The sequence below is a fragment of the Sciurus vulgaris genome, assembly GCF_902686455.1.
Source record: "Sciurus vulgaris genome assembly, chromosome: 3".
Lineage (NCBI taxonomy): Eukaryota > Metazoa > Chordata > Mammalia > Rodentia > Sciuridae > Sciurus > Sciurus vulgaris.
In genome coordinates, this window is record NC_136463.1 from 34,130,886 (window position 1) to 34,150,966 (window position 20,081).

The window sequence follows — 20,081 nt, forward strand, 5'->3', positions numbered from 1 at the left end:
CTCCTAAGATCAGAAACAAGACAAGGATGACTGCTTCTCATCAGTGCTATTCAACACTAAACCTAAGGTTCTAGTCTGCACATTTATAGAGGAAAAAGAAATAAAAGAAACCTGGGTTGAAAAGGAAGAAGTAAAACTATCTTTATTTGTAAACGATCTTGCATATAAAAATTCCAAGAAATACACATTCATACACTGTTAGGAACTGATGAATGATTTTAGCAAGGTTGCAGGATGCAGATGATAATACAATATGCAAAACTCAGCTTCATTTTTATGCGGCCTGAACATGAAATTTAAAAAATTCAATTTACGGTAGCACCAAAAAGAATTAATTATTGAGGAATTTATTTACCAAAAATGTAAAAAACATGTATACTGAAAATTATAACACATTACTGAAAGAAAGAACGCCTAAATAAATGGAAAGGCATTCATGTTCATGGATTGGAAAATTTAATATTGTTAAGGTGGCAGTAGTCCCCAAATTGATCTACAGATTCCAAACAATACCTATTCAAGCTGGGTGCAGTGGCACTTGCCTTTATTCTCAGCAGCTCAGGAGGCTGATGAGTTCAAAGCCAGCCTCAGCAAAAGTGAGGTGCTAAGCAACTCAGTGAGACCCTGTCTCGAAATGAAATACAAAATGGGCATGTGGCTCTGTGGCTGAGTGCCCCTGAGTTCAATGCCCGGTACCCCTCCCCCCCAAAACCCAATAACTATTCAAACCCCAGCTAGATTTGATGAATGCATTGGGAAAGTACTTGGAATTGAACCCAGGTGTGTTCTACCACTGAGTAACTCTCAAGTCCTTTTTAATTTTTATTTTGAGACAGAGTCTTGCGAAGTTGCTGAAGTTGGCCTTAACCTTTTGATCAACATCCTGAGTTGCTGAGATTATAAGCATGTACAACTATGCCTTGCTGGATTAATAATTTGAATGGACTTTTGTCCTGGGAGATAAGTGTAGGCAGGTGAGGTGTGACTGGAGGAAGTAGATTACTGGGGACATGACCTTGAAATATATTTTGTCCCTAGTTCCTTGCTCTCTCTCTCTTCCTGGTTGCCATAAGCTGAGCAGCTTTCCTTCACTGCACCCTTCCGCCATGATGTTCTGCCTCACTTCCGGCCCAGAGCAATGAAGCTGGCTGACCATGGACTAAATCCTCTGAAGCCATAAGCCAAAATAAATCTTTCCTCCTTTCAGTTGTTCTTGTCAGGTATTTTGATCACAGTAATGAAAAGCTGATCAACACAACTATGACCTCAGTGACTCAGGAGGCTGGGGTAGGAGGACCACAAGTTCGAAGCCAGCCTCAGCAACTTAGCAAGGCCCTCAGCAACTTATGGAGACCCAGCTAAGTTTCTGGGTCTTACTTAGGGCTGGGAATGTGGCTCAGTGGCTAAGTGCCACAGGTTTATTCCCCTCCTCCCCCCAAAAGCTGACTAACACAGACACCAAAAGCACAAGTCACAAAAGAAAAAATAAACAAATTGAACTTCATCGAAATTAAAAACCTTTGTGCTTCAGAGAACACCATGAAGAAAATGAAAATACAACCCACAGAATGGGAGAGATATTTGGAAACCATGTCTGTGATGAGGGTCTAGAATCCTGAATATGGACAAAGGATTTGCTTTTTGTTTTGTGGTACTTGGGGATTGAACCTAGGGGTACTCTACCACTGAGCAACATCTCCAGTTTTTTTTTTTGTCGTTGTTGTTTTGAGACAGAGTCTTGATAAGTTGCTGAGGCTGGTCTCAAATTTGCCATCCTCCTGCCTCAGCCTCTAGAGTCACTGGGATTATAGGCGTGCACTATCGTGCCTGACTGGGCAAAGAATTCGATGATTCATTTTTCCAAAGAAGATCTACAAAGGGGAAATAAGCACTTGAGAAAGATGTTCACTATCACTAGTTATCAAAGAAATACAAGTGAAAATCACAAGAGATACCACTTCACAGCCACTAGAATATCTATACTCGAAAAGTCAGACCATAAGTGTTGACAAAATTAGGAAGAAACTGGAACCCTCACACACTTTTGGAGGAATGTAAAATGGTACAGATGCTTTGAAAACCGGTGGCCACTTCTCAAAAGGTTTAGCACAGGGTTACCACAAAACCCAGCAATTACCCACCTTAGGCATACACTCAAAATATATATACCTCCACACAAAAAAGTGTTACCAGTCACATTAGCTGTAATAGCTAAAAAGTGGAAACAACACAAATGTCCATCAACTGATGAAAAAACAAAATGTGGCATATCCATACAATGGAATATGAGTTGAACATAAAAAATGAAGTATTGATTCATACCGTAACAGGTATAAGCTTTGAAAACATGTTAGTGAAATGAGTCAGTCATCAAAGACCACATATTGCATGATTCCACTTATATGAATGTCCAGAATAGGCAAATTCATAGAGAAAGTGGATAAGTGGGGATTGGTAGGAAATGGAAGGCTGACTACTAATGGGTATGGGGTTTCTTGTTGGGGTGATGAAATGTTTTAAAAGTTTGGTGATGGTTACACAGTTTTATGGATACACAAGAAATCACTGAATTGTATAATTTAAGAAGGCAAATTTTATAATGAGTTAATTATATCTCAATAAAGCTGTTACACATAAAAAATAGAATTTACCACATCAAATCATAAAGTGAACTTCCTTTCTTCTAGTGAGATCCCCAAAAAAGTTTTTTTTCCTTGACTTGAATAAACTACAATATGCCCAACAAGGCAAAGATTTTTTCTTTCCTTTTTTCTTCTTTGAAAATTATTCTCCACAATATGCCTCACAAGGCAAAGCATTTTCTTTTCTTCTTCTTTGAAAATTATTCTCCAAAAAACAGCTGGTACAGTGGTACACACCTGTAATCCCAGGAACTTGGGAGACTGAGGCAGGAGGATAGCAAGTTCAAAGTCAGTCTCAGCAACTTAGTGAGACCCTGTCTCAAAGTAAAAAATTAAACAATTAAAAAGGGCCTGGGGATGTAGTTCCGTGGAAAAGCGACCCTGGTTCAATCCCAGCACACACACACACACACACACACACACACACACACACATCCTCAAAAAGGAAGACAAAGTTTCATGGATCTCATTTTTTTAGGACTCCTCTTCCCACCATTCCTACCATATTCTAAGAGAATGGACATAGTGTACATTTTTATGATAGTGGGGCCAAGGATCTCCCTCCTACATGATATTGCCTCCTCTTTTGAGGCTCTAAAAGAGTAGATATCTGTGGCTTCTGCCTGTATTTCTCCTTCTTCTGCTTCCTCTTTTTCTTCTTTTTTTAAAAATTGGAGACAGGGTCTTCCTAAGTTGCTTACAGTCTCCCAGCCTAGAACTTGTGATCCTCCTGCCTCAGCCTCCCGAATTGCTGGGAAGACAGGTGTGTACCACCTCGAAGGCTTTCATCTCTTACTTCTAAGCACATGTGGGCTTTCCTTCTGTCATCATTCCTCTCTCATCTCAGAAGATCTGTCAGTCGGACTACCTACCCTTCCCTTCCATGCCTCCAAGGTGGATATGTGATCCAATTTGTTCAATCGGATGCTTTTTCCCTGGGATTTTGAGTTGGGAGTGATTCCTTAAGGGATCCCAGCTGGTTGGGAGAACTATTCTGGTCCTGTTTTTTTTTTTTTTTAATTTTTATTTTTGTTTTCCTTTTTCTTCAGATGCATCTTTAATCCAAGAACCCTAACTTGGTCACTTCAGATACTCAAGGGCTAACAAATTCCCTACCGTTGTCTTGATTCTCCCATGGCAGGGACAGAATTTGTCAGGGGTGCCTGGACAATGAAGGAGAAGAACTCTGAAATTATTAGTAGTCATGACTTGAATACCTGTTCAGGTGTTTAATGTTTAATTGAAGCTCTAGATGATTCATTGACTTTCAACTGGATCAAGGTAAGGTTGTCTCTTGGGCCAACACAAAGATGAACAAAATGATATCCCGACTCTCAGGAAATTCATTTGGTGTGGATTCTGATTGAGTGGATAAGAGAGAAGGATCAGAAAAAGAGGGCATTTAAACTTGGTTAGGGGCAGAAGCTCCCAGCCTGAGATATTTCTCTGACCCCTAAGAAAAGTATCATTTGTGGTGGGTGTCGAAAGCAGATAATCAAAGACTTTGGGGCTGACAGGGACGTCAGATATATCTAGTCCTACATTTTCTAGACAAAAGAATTCAGATTCTGGGAGGTGAAATGACTAGCCCCAAACTAGGCTAGGGTTTTCTCTGAATCCCAGTCCCAGGGCTTATTTCTCATGTTTGTAGCCACATGGTTGAATTTACTGGCTCCTCCAGGTTTTAGAGTTTAGTGAGGAGGAGAGGCAATATTTTGGATTTGGAAAATAGTTGCCTATGGAAACTTGCAAGGCTCGCAAGAAGTCAGCAAAGAATTGTGGCAATTTCCAGCGGCTGTAGTCCTGCTGCTTCTTACCTAGGTGTGGGAACTGGCCCGAGGGTTTGCCTTGCATTGGAAGTGTTAGTGTGAGCATTTCCCACCCTTCTTCAATTTCTCAGAGCCCTTGAAGCAGGTCAATGACTTAAAAGGGTTGGTAAAAAGATTTCTGTCACCACCATGGTCTCTTTCCTCTAGATGACCCAGTCATCTGGAATTGGATTGTATTTACCTAGAAGGATTTCAGTCAAATCCCAGTGGAGAGTGTGAGGAGGAGGTCAGTTCAGAAATCAGGGCTGGACTTTCCCCAGGGATGATAATGATTTATCTTAGCTGGCAATCTGTTCTGGGCAGGGAGAGCCCAGCATAAATAGCATGCCTTGCTGTTTCTGGAGACAGAGGCGAAGAGTCTTGGTACCACTCTTTGAGTAGAGGAAGAGAAGGAATATCCTTTGAATTGTGTTTTTCAGCTATTGCTGGGCATGACCAGTTTAATCCCTGCTTAGAGAACTTCCCAAGTTTCAGGAACTGTTCAAGGTCCTACAGCCCATACATAAATAAGATGTGATCCCTGCTTGCAAAGAACTATAGACAGACATCAGACTGATGAGTTTAACAGAAAGTGGGCAGTGATAAGCCCTGGAAGTTACAGAGTACAGAAGAGGGATGTGCATTCTCCTGGGGTTCAGGGAAGATTTCATAGATGACACCCAAAGAAGTAGGCCAGAAAAGAAAGTCACAAGCCGCACAGGGAAGAGAACCGCTTGAACAAAGGTGTGGAATCTGGATGTTGGAAACACAGGCGGCTGTGGTGTTACTAAGCAGAAGAGTGAGATGGGAAGCGCAAGGAGATAAGGCAGAGAGGCAGGTGCCTGTGGGGGTCGGGGAGGAAGTTATGGGAAAGAGCAGCCTTGATTCTGAAGAGCAAAAAGGAAACTTCCCAAGGAGGTCCGTATTTTCAACTGATTTCTGCAGTTTCAACTTGGGGTTTAGGAGCCAAACATGGAGGCAGGGAACAAACTGGAAGAGGTAATGGGTGCCTGAGGCGAGGTATTCATAATGACACTGAAAGACAAGGGTGGGAATAATAGCCAAGAGGTGGGTGCTGACAGAGACTGGGTGGGTAAGAGAGAGACACAATTCCAGGGAGGCTGTCAGGTTTCTGGTTTGGACATGGGTGGCTCATGGCACCATGAACTGAGGTAAGAAATGCAGGAAAGGGAGAGCGCCGTTGATAATGGCTAACACTTATGAATCACTTACATGGCCCAGGCACTGTGTCAAGAGTTTCCATGCACTTTTTCTTAACTCTACGAAGTACATATTATTCTTCTCAATTTACAGAGGAGGAAAATTAAAACTTTGAGATGTTGAATTAACTTGGCGAAATCCATACAACTGGTGAGTAGTGGGAAACATTCAGAATCAAGGCAGCTTGGTCCCACAAACAATGCCACTAAGCACTAAATATGTGTGTGTACAGGAAGAGTCTGCAGAGCCTGGTGGCACCTGCAGTGCAGCAGTCTGGGCACAAGAGCATCCCTGGTTTTCAAATCATGGTAAAAATCAGAAATGTGAATGAAATTTGTGAGCAGTGACCAAAGCGCAGTGCATGGGGAACTCTGAAACTGAAGAAGACAGAGGGCACAGAAGAGACCAAAACAGGCCTCTTCGGTTTTTAAAACCAAGATGTGACTGCCATCGGGGCAACAGAAAACTAGGCAATCACAAAGAGCCATGTCAAATAGTAATGTCCAAGGCAAGCTGACATATCGATTATAACAGTTACTATATTGCATGGTAATTAACTGCAGACAGTAAGCATTTTACATGAATAGCAATAATTACTATAGCCCGACTTTCCCAAATTGTATCCTGTGGGTAGTAGTACCTGGAGGTGTTAAAATGTTTGGATAAAACATGGTTTTGGAATCAGATAAGTTTAGGAAGTGCAGGAATGATTTAGATAAAGAACCAAATCCCTGGTTTTCACTTTTCTCTTTGTTCGAGGCAGTATAGTATAATGACTAAGGTGGTTGGCCCTGGAAACAGACATCCTGGGCATGAATCCTCCCCTGGGTAATCCTGGGAAGTTATTGAACGTCCCTAACTGATATTAGCTTCACTTCAAAAGATAGTTTCTGGAGTTCAATAGAGTGCACTGATTTTGAAACACTTAGAACAGAGCCTTACACAGTGAGGCCTCCTTAAGGGTTAATTGTTATTATCTATAAATCATACTACTATTAACAAGTCTCCCTGATAATTCTGTATAGAGTTTAGTTCTCTAGATACACACTTCACATGCACACCTTGAGAGTCACATTTCTGAAAAGTCAAGTCTTGGCTTTGACTCCTGTTAGCTGAATTTCTTTGTTCCCATACTTCTATCCCACTACAAGCCCTACTGGGCATGATTGAGGTCTTTCCCTACTCTACTCCAGAGAAGGGGAGCGGGGAAGAAGAGGATTTATACCTTGGCAGCCTGGCCTCTGAAGGGCCATTGCTGGCTCATAATCACCTTTGTGAACACTTGAAAAAAGTCATCTTCTGGTTGAACAATGACCTGTACCAGGGCATAGAGTTTAGCATGTGGAATGTAGGCTGTATCTTGGTCCTCACTTGCTTCCTTGGACGGATGCCCTTGTGCAGTGAACAACCTGCAGAACCACACACAGCAGTTATGACCTTCAAGACATGGAAAGGGCTGGAGGCTAATGACTTTTGGGGAAAGAGGGTACTAGCTCTTTCTCCAAGCAGCCCATAAGATTTGTTCTGTGAAAGCCCTAAGTATATAAATCATCCTTCTTCTTCTCCCTTCTCGCATATGCCCCGCCCCCCATTCATTAACACAGAAGCTGACATCAGAATACCCTTCCTCTGAGGGGAGACCACTGGCTTCGCCTGTTTTCCTGGAATCCCTGATTGGAAATGGGAGAAGACAGAACTGTAGAAAACAGAGGCAGGAGGGGTCGCTTTTCCAGGTTTTCCCTGGCTCACAATGAATCCATGATTTAATACTCCCAATCAGAGCAGGCCAGGGGCAGAGCAAGTCTGACTTCCTGACAGTGGCTTAGCGCAGGAAAGAGAAAAAGATGGGTTTGGGAGCCATCCTTGGGAGCTTCCTAATTTCCACTGTCTAGCCAAAACGCCTGACTCCCAATAAAGACCTTATCATCCCTTTAGTTTTCCTGTATGAAATGGTCTGGGAAGGAAAAAAGCAGACATTTCCTGGGAGTCTTTTCAGAGGTACAGTGAAGGGCAGATACACTCCCAATATGCATGAACAGCACAAACACAGGAGTCTGCCAGCCTCCAGAGGGGCTCCTGCCTAGACGCACCACTTTTCAGTCTACTAACCAAACTTAACCTAACTTGCACGGATATGGCAAGGGCTCTACCCTTTCTGAACCTTCTCTAAAAAGTGAGGGACATGGATAGGCTGATTTTTGAGACTCAACTGACAGGCTTTGGTTTACACCTCTAGGGGGCTCTGTTCAATTCCCCTCCAGTCCTGTCTAACTGGACAGGTGGGGACAAGCTTACAAGACATAGCTTACTCTTACCTCTCTCCCCAAAGAACCCCAAGACCATAAACCTTCAAGGACGGCAGAGGCCTGTGTACCAAGACAAAGCCCCCCATTCACAATTTTTCTTAGGGTCTGCCTCCATTGCTCTCAAAGATAAATACCGGCTGGGGCCCCAGCTGGGAGTTAGGTCTAAAGGCCTTCAGACTCAAGAACAAAGACTGAGCTGGAGGGGGAAGAGGCCTTTTCAGAATGTGAAGAGAGGGAAGCCCCCCTGGCTCTTTATGCCTTTACTTTCCATGGGGCTGGCTGTTCCTCTCTTTCCCACAGGTTTGGTGGGTTTGGTGTGGTGGGGGGGGTGGGGGTCCTGTCTTTTTCTTTGAGCTGGTGACTTCATCTCCTCCCCTGTCTCTCCCTAAGGTTGAAATCTGTGCTTCTTCCCATCTGCTCTCTGGGTCTGAAATCTCCATCCCCCTCTGCCTTTTTCTTCCCTTGGGATTGGGGTCTCCACACCCCTCCTTCCCTCTCTTCATCCCTTTTCGGGCCTGGCCTCTCCAGCCTGGGCAAAGGGATCTGCATTCTTTTTTTCCCTCTTCCAAAGGCCACAGTTCCCTGCCCCCACCCTCCCCAGCTCCCCTTCCCTACCCCCTCCCTCGGCCCCGAGGCATTGTGGGAGGAAACAAGATGTGGGGCGAGAGCGGCGCGGGGAGAAGCCCGCAGTGCGGGGCCGGGCGGGCGCAGCCAATAGGGAACGCGGACAGCAGCGCGCGCGGCGGGGGGGCGGGGGCGGGGCGCTATTTCAGCGGGGGCCGCGCGTCGGCCTCGCTCAGCGGCAGAGCAGAGCGGAGCGGAGCGGCGAGGCGCCAGCGCGGAGCAGGCGGGCGGCCCGGCGGCGCGAGGCGGAGCGCGGGCGTCCGGGGAAGCTCTAAGCGCGGACGGCGGCGCGAGCGCTCGGCCCCGGGCTGCGGGAGTCGGACACCGCGGCGGCGGCGGCTGCTGCAGGAGGAGCCCAGGGGACACCGCCCCTGCCCGCGCTCTGCCTCAGCCCATCGCTGCTCCCCCGGGGCCCGTACGGACTCGCCTCGGTGAAGGTGAGGGGTGGGTGGGACCCCGGGCTCCGCGCCGGCGCCCATCGCGTGCGTCTCTGAGCGCGCCAGCCTTGGCCGCCGCGGCCCTGCGGCCTCCTCGCCCGACGCCTGGCCCCAGGGCCTGGAGCCCGGTGGCCCAGTCGCCTTCGGCGTACGGCCGGGCAGCTCCGCTCACCCCCAGCGCCCTTTCCAGTGTGCACAGCGTTGGCCCTGTGTCCTGGCGACCCTCGTGGCGCCACTGGAGGGCCCAGGCTGCGGCGCTGCCTCTCCCGCACCCCCGGGGAGTCTTCCCCGTGCTGCGTGGAGGCCTCCGGTGTCTGGGGCCAGGGAGAGGGGGTGGAGAGGGCTTCGGCGTGACGCGGCTCCTCCTGCCGCCGCCACCCTCTGGGGCGTCCTTCCTGCAGCGAGGACGCCCAGTCACTCCGGCGCTGCTCCAGGCCGGGCGGGGGAGGGCGGCTGACCCGCCGAGGCCTGCGGACCTGACTCGGCGGCGAGGGCCAGAGGTGGAAAAGACCGGTTCCTTCTCAGGCCCAGGTGCTGTCCCTCGGGGCCGCCCCTCTCTGGAGGGCCGGATGGTGGAGGGTACAGCCCCCTTGGAGATCTGAAGGGAGGAAATAGCTTTGGTGTGTGTTGGAGAGTGGGGAAGGGGAAGGCCGTCCAGGTCATTTGGAGACAGCCTTTTTTTTGTTGTTGGTTTTTTTTTTTTTTTTTTTTTTTTTTCTTTTTTGGTCGCCAGACTCGGGGTAGAGGGTGGGATCTGTCCAGGAGTGCCCCTCTCCCTTTCCGGAGGCGCCCTTGGTTCGTGACTGAGGCTGCTGGCCTGTGGTCTCTGGCCATCACTTTATGTGGAGGCCCAGGTCCCTTTCTTTTTTCTTAGGAGGGGAGAGGGTAGGCTGGGCTATCTTTTTTCTTACTGGCACCTTGGACAGGGATTGTAGGGTTGGGCCTTACCTCTCAGTTGCCTGAGGGGCCAGGGGCAAAGAATTGTGGCATTGTAGTCACAAGATTGACATTATGTAACCGCAGGCTCTCTCCTGGAGAGTAAAGTGGCTTTTAATTACTGACAGAGTAGTTCCTTTGGACTTTGGGGATGAGGCAGTGGAGCGGGTGAGCTTGTTGGCAAAATGGTGCCAATTTCATACTTGATCTTTCACGTCTCTTAGCAGGCCCCACCCCCACCTCTGGATTTGTAAACAGTGCCCCCTTCTGAGTGGTAACCTGGAATAGGCCACCAGGTGACACTATATTTCCTCTAAGAAAAGTCTTAGAATATCAGAAGCTTCTCCCAGTGCTGCTTTCATACTTTTGCTCAAAACCCATTGAGGTTACCACATTTATCTCACTTCAGTCAGTGGCTTTTGAATTGAAAATATTTGTTTTGCCCAAGGTCACTTTGCTAGTCAGGACTTGAGAACAGGGTTCTCCTGGCCTTTTCCTCAGTCTGTGGTGCTCACAGACTTCTTAAGGCTCTGACTTTTCTCTTTGGGGTGTGGGGGTAGAAGGTGGTGATCTGCTAACTCTTTGCTCTGCCATTGTCTACTGAGGTGGAGCCAGCCCTGGTTAAGTTTGACAGTGCCAGACAAATGTGCCTTGGATGAGGTCAAGGGCTTCCTGACTGGCAACTGGCATGCATGCATGCATCCTGTGCATCTGGTGTAGGCTGAATATGGTTGAGATTTCTGTTTTGCGGTTCAGCCCATCCAGCCCACAGACTAGTGTGGACTCAGATCATGGTGGCCTGAAATGACACCAGGGATCTCTTATTGAGCAGGCAGGCAGGCTGCTTTGTAACCTTGTATCATAGAAGCCCAGACTGATAACATTTTTGTCCATTGGACTGGGCCACAGACTGGCACTTTTCAGCATGAAATGAGGGAAATCCTTTCTACTTTGTGTGATGGGACTGTGGTCAAGGACAGAGGACAGAAATTTGCAGCTCATCCACCCTGCTTCTGCAAAGTACCTGACATGCTATAGATTGCCACAAAGGTCCTGGCCAGTCCTCTTGGGATTCCTGTCTTTCTGTGAAGTGTCTATGCAATGTCTCCCTCTGAACTCTGGTTTCTGTATGATGAATGCCATGGCCCAGTTAGCAGGGATATGGAACATGGCTGTTAAAATAAAACGTCTTCGCCTTTCTTGGGTACTGCCCCCCACCCCACCACTGCACTCTTTATCTGCAGGTTTTTCCCAATCCTATGTTTTAATTTAGCGAAAAGGTCTCAGTATTCCTGTAAGGAAGACAAGATAGTCTCCCCTAGTCTCCCCTAACAAAATACCTTTTACTTCACCTAATAGGTAGTACTTTTTGAGTAAACAAGTAAATTTTACATGAGCAAGCAAAAATGATGAATCATTTTGGAGCTGGGTCTGAAATCTATGACTTTCAAAAATTGAGCTTTAAAAATTGAACATTGTAGGGGAGAAGCAGAGAGAAGGATGGAATGTGGTGGTACAAGTGACTGACCAAGTCTGAGACTGTCACCCAACTTCTCTACCTCTTAGGGGCATGTCAGTCCTGGGTACTTAAAAGGTTATTGTTGTCTTTGCCCCACTGGGCATTGGTGGCCCAGAACGTACTCTACTTTTCATTTTTTTAGAACAGGGGTTGGTAAACTGTGAAGGGCCAGATAGTAAATTTTAGTTCTTGTAGACCATGTAGTCACTCACAACTACTCGACTCTATTGTGTGTTCCTGTAACACTCTTTTGTACAAAAACAGGTGGTACCTGAATGGATAGCCCCCTGTATAGACTTGTTTTCAGATGCTCTTATAATTATAACAGTTCCCAGTAGAGAACTAACTTCATTGTTGAAATAGAAGTAATTGATGCAGAAAGACCAAATAACTTGTTCAAGACTGCAAGAGTTCAAAGTCAGAACCAGAAGTCAGGGCTATTGATTTCTAGTTCATCTTTCTTTCTTTCTTCCTTTTTTTTTTTTTTTTTTAGTTGTAGATGAACACAATACCTTCATTTTATTTATTTTTATATGGTGCTGAGGATCAAACCCAGTGCCTCACATGTGCTAGGCAAGAACTTTACCACTGAGCTACAACCCCAGCCCCCATCTTCTTTCTTACTGTGCTCTCTGTCCCCCCAGTGCTAGGGATGGAACTCAGGGCCTCATGCATGCTAGGCAAAGGCTGTACCACTGACCCATATCCCCAGCCCTAGTCCATATTCTTTCTGCTATGATACCAATGATGTAATAATGGTCATTAAATCAAGATCTTATTCTGTTCCAGTGTTATGCCATCTGGCTTATCCTCAGGATAATCCTACAGTTCCCATTTTACAGAAAAGGAAAAAAACACAAAGTAGCTAGCCCAAAGACAATTAGGTGATAGACTATAAAATCAATTTGGCTGTCAATGCTGTACAGAATATCAGAAATAGATGGCTGTTAGAGTTAGAAAAACCTCAATTTACACATGATTAAAATTGATGGCCGCTGTGGTTTTTTTCCCTTTGCCCCTTATTTCCAAGGGGTGGGGACTGTGTTCGCTTAGAGTTCAGGACCTCCCTGTCCTAATGTCTCATATTCATATTTCCTATATTCTCACCTTCTATACTTCCTTTCCCACTGAGGACCTATAACTAGAAGTACATGTTCATTGCTCACAGCATGGAATTGACAACCTCACTTCTGCTCCTTCTACAGTGTCACAATGTCTGACCGGAAGGCAGTGATCAAGAACGCAGACATGTCTGAGGACATGCAACAAGATGCCGTTGACTGCGCCACACAGGCCATGGAGAAGTACAACATAGAGAAGGACATTGCTGCCTATATCAAGAAGGTATGCTAGGAGAGCCAAGGGTGGGGATTGGCAACTGAGCTGGGCTCTACAGACGGCTAGAGTTGAGCACCTAAGAAAATAAGGATATTCCACGCAAACAAAACCCTAGGAACTCATAAAGCATACAAATTAGGGAGGGAATTGAATTGCCGAAGCATTCACCTTAGGAATTTTGTTTTGTTTTGTTTGCAATACTAGGGATTGAACCCAGGGCCCAGGGCCTTGCACATGCTAGGCAAGTACTCTAACCCTGAGCTATACCCCAACCCTCATTATTTTATTTTTTGGTACTGAGGCGTGAACCTAGGGGTTCTTTACTGCTGAGCTACATTGCCAACCCCTGCCTTCCTTTTTTTTTTTTTTTTTTTTTTTTAATTTTTATTTTGAGACAGGGTCTCACTAAGTTCTAAGTTTCCCAGGCTGGCCTTGAGCTTGGGATTCTCTTGCCTCAACCTCTTTAGTCTCTGGGATTATAGGCATGCACCACTGTGTCTGGCTCTAGTTTATTTTTGAGATCAGATCCTGCTACGTTACCCAGTCTGGCCTTGAACTTGAAATCCTCCTGCCTCAGCTTCCCAAGTAGCAGGGATTATTGGCAGGAGCCACCATACCCAGCTCACTCTAGGAGTTCTTAACAGAAGCTCCACTGGGTATGTATATTTACATTTACAGATAATTAGGTGACTATAAGACATTGAGGAAGGATAAAACTATACAGAGAAGTGTCAAAATTAAGTATTTCTGGCTCAGTTTAGAACTATTCAAAATTAAATTCAAGGATATTAGAATGAATAATCATGTACAAATTTTCAGAGATCTGCATCACTTAAAGTGATATTATAAAGCCAGACATGGTGGCACACACCTGTAATCCCAGTGACTCAGAAAGTTGAGGCAGGAGCATTGTAAGTTCGAGGCCCAGCCTCAGCAACTTAGCAGAAACCCTGATTTAAAATGAAAAATAAAAAGGGCTGGGAGTGTGGCTCAGTGAGTTCAGTCCCAATACAAAAAAAGTACCTTATAATGTAGGGAGTTTTATTTCTCTAAAAAAAGGACTCAGGTATTGCATTATCCTCTTAAGAAAAGAATGGGCTTGAATATGCAGTCATTCCTTAGTTTTGGGAATTGGATTCAAGACCTCAGAATACAGGATCCCCCTCAAATATCAAAATCCACACCTCATATAAAATGGCATAGTATTTGTGCATAGTATACACATATTTTAAATTATCTCAAGACCACTTTAATAGCTAGTACAAGTAAATGCTATGTAAGTAGTTGTTTTTACTTTATTTAGGGGATAATGACAAGAACAAAAACCTGTACATGTTCAGTGCAGATGTAATTTTTTCCCTGAATATTTTCCATCTGTGGTTGAGTTGAGTGCATGGATGCAGAAGTCATAGATATTGGAGGGAAGACTGTATAATTTTTTTAAAATGGATGATCAGTATTGGGGCCATAGGTTTGGTCCCTGAATATCCTAAATGAATTGGCAAATGGATATGGTTAACACTGTTAAGGAGGTACCTGAAATAGATTTAAGAAGTGGCTAACTGAGTCCCCTGATTCCCAGTCAGAGCATGTGTCCAGTGAAGGCATGGTCCTAATCTTTGATAATCTCAGCTCCGGCATTCCAGAGAATGACTGGTGGCAATCTGGTATCTAGCAGTAGGGGTATGGTTGGTAGGGTCTCCTTGAATTTTACAGAATCGATGGTTTTCCTACTGATAAGGGTGGGATGAGAAGAGGAAACTCTGGACTATGTGTATGTGTGTGTTCGGGGGTACAAAACCAGCTGGGGGTGCTGGCTTCTTGCTGAGTAATGGCCTTGCCAGGGAGAAAATACAGAATCCTAGAACTTTGGATCCAGAATAATCCTTAGATTACCTGATCACCTTTCTTGTTTTGCTGATAATAAAAATGAGACCCAGAGATGTGACTATGACTTCCCATATTTTACAGTCCAGGATTGAAGCTGGGTTTGATTTCCTCTTTTTATTATACTTCTTGGAAAGTACCAAACCTATCACCCCAGTGCTGATCATCCATTTAAAAAATTTCCAGTCAGCCCTCCATATCGGCAGGTTCTCTATGCACTGAGTGCTTCCTGTATGGTATGGGGGCTGTGAGGAAGCCAAACAGCTTATATGTTGAGCACCCTGTGGGAGGAAGATCCCCAAGGTTAGCAGCATTGATTATTTGGTGGTAGAAGGCTACTTCCCTTTCATAGCCATGGCAGGATACATCTAGGCACACTGAGCCAGAGTAGAGAGCTGCCTCTTTGATTAGCTCAGGGATTTCCTGGATCATTTTGTTGTTCTTGACAGAAGTGAGGAAATCAACCTTGGTCTCATGGCTGAGGTCTTTGTTTTGGTGTATGTAGCCTGCATGGTTGCTTGGTACACAGGATTGCCTTTAATGTTGATTTATATTAAACTGCTTCCTGGTACTCCTGACCTTTAGTCCCCATTTGCTCTAATATCTTAGTTTATGCATTTGGAAATGCTGGTTTGGTAATGTGTGAGGCAGTGGGCAGCCAGTCTCCATTTTCCATGCTGTGTAACACTGGAATGGTCCATCATTCCACTGGCCTCTGGTCATCTCGTTGAATCATGGATGGGCTCAGGGTGGTGTGAATGTGTGGGATAACTACAGGAGGAGAGATGAACAGGGTGTAGAGTGCTAGAAGGCTCTGCAGGGAGGAATAGTGGAGCCTTTGTGATGTTCCATTATTGATGAGAGGAGGAGTGTCCTGGCCAACTTTAGAACCTGAGCTCCTGAGGTTCAGGAGCTGAGGCTGTGGACTGGGGGTGGGGAGGTGGTAATAACTAAATATATGGGTGCTAGAGTTGCAGGAAGAGGCTCCCATTCTGATTTCCCATCCTCTAGCTACCTTAATCACCTTTCTTCTCCCCTTTTTATTCTTTTTTTAGGAATTTGACAAGAAATATAATCCTACCTGGCATTGTATTGTGGGCCGAAATTTTGGCAGCTACGTCACACATGAGACAAAGCACTTCATCTATTTTTACTTGGGTCAAGTTGCAATCCTCCTCTTCAAGTCAGGCTAGGTGGCCATGGTGAAGGTGTCAGTGGCGGCGGCAGCGATGGCAAGCAGGCAGCGTTGCTGGGACTGTTTTGCACTGGGGCCAGCATCAGGATGTCCTCTCCAACGGCTGTGCTACTGCATGGACTGTATACTCGATTTCATGTGTATGTCGCAGTAAACAAAACCAAACTTCTTTCTGTTTAGTTGCCTGGGGAAGAAGGCTGCTTTATGTTTTTTTTTCAAGACTTAAAAAAAAATTTGGTTGTATTGCACTAGGAAATCTCTCCCACCCCTCCTTTTTCTCTTTCTCTACCTATACAGAATACGAAGCCCAAAAGATGAAGAGGGCTGAGGAAAGAAAATAGGTCTCTGGAGGTGGAACTAAAACTGTGCAGCTGCCTCTTCCTGGTGGTGGGTGCTTCTTTGAGAGGACCAGGGAGGCAGCAGGGGACAGCTTTAAGATTGGCAAGGAGAGAGGAGAGGGATAGGAAGGAGGGTGGGGGGATTGATCTAGTACCAGGGAGAATATTCCACGAACTGTGATTTTTTTCCGGCTTGGGGCAGAGGGTGGGGTGGGGATGGGTTCTTAAGGGGCCCTGTGATGTGTCTGTGGTGTGTGGGAGTGGGGAGCAGACTTACTTGTCTTGCTGTCTTTGTCAGGATTTCTAAGTAAGGGCTGTGTCTTTGTGGATTACCTTATTTTATTCTTCCTGCCAGAGATCATACTAGAAGGATGTTGTGGGTAGGATTAGCTTGAATTTTTTTTCTTTATGTTCTTTCCTGTCTGCTCCCTGCTTAGCCTTCAGTTTACTCATTCCTCTGGAGTTCTCTCTGAGCAGCCCCTGTTAGTTGGCTGGTAAGGGAATTTCTGGTGACTGTAGTTCCTTAGTTAGGTCTTAGCAATCAAACCAAATCAATGTCTCCCTTGATTCTCCTTTGTGTGTGTGTGTGTGAGTGTGTGTGTGTGAGTCTGTCTGTCTGTCTCATGTGTGGGATTGGGGTAGAGGGAGGGAGGGGGCAGGACAGATGGAATCTCTAGTATGTATAGGTAGGTAGGAGGCACAGTTCTAAGTGGGCCTTTATGTTAAAAACCTCTGGGGGTGTCTGTTGTGGGGTTGAAGACAGATGTCATCTAGCCCAGACACTGCTTGCCTTATGGCTGTCTGCTCCTTGAGAAGGCTTTGGGAGGATCACCCAGGGTAAGATAGCTATACTGCCACCTGCCCTGGAGCTGGGTCTCAGTGGAGGGGAAAATTGACTTTGTGGATGATTGCAGCTTCTCTTGGGAGGTGGAGATGGAAGTAATAAAGGCCGAGAGGGCTTCTTTGGAACTTAGTGGTCAGTTTACAGTCATGAAACCCCAGATATCAGGAGGTGAACTAGGTCCTGTGAGTGGGAAGAGATTCCAGGGAGGATGTAGGGGAAATCTTGTGTTGATGACATAGGAATGACATAGGGGTGGGGTGGTCATTGCTGATCAAGCTGCTGATTCTCGTGAATCATTCAAAACTCTCATGTGTAGGGTTGACACTGTGGGGGGTGGGGGATCGAGCTCATTATTTTTGTTTCCAGTCAATTCTTGGGGCTGGCGAGGAGGCAGACTACTTCCTTCCTAAGTCCTAGTGTGCCGAGCTTTCTTTAATGTTGGCAAGGGAGGGTGGGAACTGGGGTGGTGACTGAGTTCCCTGTATCAGTCTCTTCAGTGGGTATAAAATTGTTTTTATTTTTTTTGTTTTTATTTTATTTTTTTTTAAATGAATGTCCAAATCTGTGTTACCCCCCTGCCCTCCCAGACTTTGTGTGGCCAGTTGGAAGTGTCTGGTTTGTGTTCATCTCTCCCTCATTTCTGGAGCAGGGTATAAGCCCCTGCCACATCTCCTATGCTCTGCATCCACGCCTCTTTTGGACATTAAAGGTCGATTGATGCACCTCTGAGCTGTTTGGGTTTCTTTTTCTTTTTTTATGCTGGGGTTCCAGCCCAGGACCTTGCATACTCTGGGGAAGCACTCTACCACTGAGCTGCGTCTCCAACCCTTTTTGGAGTTTCTTTAGGGGAGAAGTGTTGGTCTGGAGGCAGTGGTCCCACATGCAGTGGGGCATGGTAGAGTGGTGGAATGGGAATCGAAGAGAACACCAAGCAAGAAATACTGATCAGCCTGAAGCAGGACTTATTTGTTGAGTGGGGAGAACAAGCCAGCAGCACTCACCCATAAAGCTTACCCAGTCCTTCCTGCCTTGGTGTGGGATGGCCAGGGAAGCCACATTGTTCATCCTTGATAAAATAGTTGCTGTCTTCCTAGCAGCTGGGTCTGCCCGAGCATGGTCTAAGCTCAGTTCTCCAAATCTTAGGTTCCCTAAGCTTGGAGACTGCCAAGTTAGGCTCTCCACTTCAAATGGGAAAGCTAGGAATCTTCAGAAAGATAAGTCTCTTCTTTAATGGAACCAGTGATTCTCTGACTCCTGAGAGTTGTTCCACTGTGGGTTTCCTGCCTCAGCTCACCTCAATACCTGGGAGAAGTGAGTAGTGCCTACGTACCCACCCCTGATCCTAAGCCATCACTGTCCAAGCTTACTGGCCACAATCTTTGGGAGGTGGTGAATCTGATGTGTTTTGCACTGTTATTTGTTCACTCAAAGCATTTACTGAGTTCTTGAACACTTGGGCCTAGAAACACACAAAAATGAGGCCCAAAAATTCCATGCTTCTTTGCAATGTGCATTCTAATGAGTAGAACAGACATACACACAAATAAAGCTTTTCTGTTAGTGATGTATTATCAACGAAATGCACTGGACAATGAACTTTTGAACATTGGAAGTAGGTAGATTGCCTAAGGAAGTTGCTTGACTGAATCTTGGGGAGAATGCTTTATCTCTGAGGCAGTGAGGTCCTAAGGGATTATAGAACCCCAACTTTTGTTATTCTCTTTGCTGGTCTGAGTCATTTGACAGCCAGAACTTTCTAGAGGAGTACGAGGACACAATTCACATTTCATCTGTGATAACTGGTGTCTCTAGGGCCAAAACTCATCCACTTCCTGCCCTAATCAAAGAAGCAAGCAAACCCGTGCCACCTGTGGACAGATTTTTGCACGTTTAGGTTCATGGTGCTTATCTGGAAGGCTAATCCTGCAGGGGAGGGATGCGGTCACTGAAGGGGCTGTGGAAGGCAGAAGGGAATTGGAATTCTTGAAGAACACAGCCTCAGAATTGTGGCCCTGCAGAGAGAGAGAGAGAGTGTGGGAGCATCAATATTTCTACTCATTCTCCAGTCTTCAGGCCTCCATTTGGTTAAACCCAGCCAAAAGGCAGGTGACAGGACTGATGCAGAGATGAAGTCTAAGGATCAGCTTCCTTGCTGCTGGGAACAGGAGAGAAAAGGACAGAGAATGAATCTTAAGAGTAGGGCAAATGGAGTCTAAGCAGGAGGGGAGGAGTTGGGTTACCTATGCTGCCATGGTGCTCTCAGTCTCTGCCCCCTGGACCCTAGTGGCCTCTACCCTAGAACCGAGGTGTGGCTGTCCCTTTAACCCTTCACTTCTTGAGGTCTTTGCTCAAACATGCTCTATTCTGAGGTGCCTTCTGACATCCTGTATGAAACAGCACCTTTCCCCCATCACCATTACCTGTTTTATTTCACAGTGCTGAGAATTTAACACAGGGCCTTGCACATGCTAGACAAACTGTACCACTGAGCTCCATTCCCATTTATTTATAAATAGTTTTATTTTATTTATAAATAGGGTCTAAGCTGCCTAAACTGGCCTCAAATTTGATCCTCCTGCCTCAGCCTCCCAAGTAGCTTGAGATTATAGTTGTGCACCACTGTGCCTGGTTAACATTATCCACTTAAATTCCTCATAGCACCTGCTGACCATTCTCCATGTATGTTATTTACTTTGTCTTCTACAACTGGAATAAAGCTCCATGAGATCAATTTTCTTACCTGCTTTATCTTAAACCACAGCACTTGTCCTGTAAGAAATACTTGATAAGTATTGATTGATCAAATGAAAAAGAAAAGTATGAGCAAGCCAGGGCATGCCCTTTGCCCTGGGGGTCTCAGCATTTTCTGAAGAGACTTCTGCCCTTGACTTGGTCTCTCTTGTTGCCAAAGCCCTGGGTGTTTTCTGCTGCCTGGAAAACAGAGGTTCACTCCCCAAGAGTGATCAAGCATCAACCTCTCTTGTTT

The 20,081-nt window shown here is 45.7% G+C and overlaps 1 protein-coding gene and 1 long non-coding RNA gene across 3 annotated transcripts; one reads left to right on the top strand and one right to left on the bottom strand.

Moving 5' to 3' along the window:
* Positions 1-2,900: 2,900 nt before the first annotated feature.
* Positions 2,901-9,346, bottom strand: LOC306656383. Its single transcript, XR_013762501.1, has 3 exons — positions 9,211-9,346; positions 6,897-7,080; positions 2,901-3,805 (listed from the first exon to the last, which is right to left on the bottom strand). It is a non-coding gene; the product is annotated as an uncharacterized lncRNA (long non-coding RNA).
* DYNLL2 (dynein light chain LC8-type 2) lies at positions 8,763-17,824 on the top strand. Of its 2 annotated transcripts, none has more exons than XM_079131510.1 (3): positions 8,763-9,038; positions 12,699-12,837; positions 15,774-17,824. In XM_079131510.1, exons 2-3 carry the CDS (start codon positions 12,706-12,708, stop codon positions 15,909-15,911), a joined length of 270 nt encoding a protein of 89 aa, XP_078987636.1. In that variant the 5' UTR covers positions 8,763-9,038; positions 12,699-12,705; the 3' UTR covers positions 15,912-17,824. The 2 variants fall into 2 exon arrangements, with proteins under 2 accessions (XP_078987636.1, XP_078987637.1); XM_079131511.1 differs by lacking the exon at positions 8,763-9,038 and adding an exon at positions 9,446-9,569.
* Positions 17,825-20,081: the final 2,257 nt, after the last annotated feature.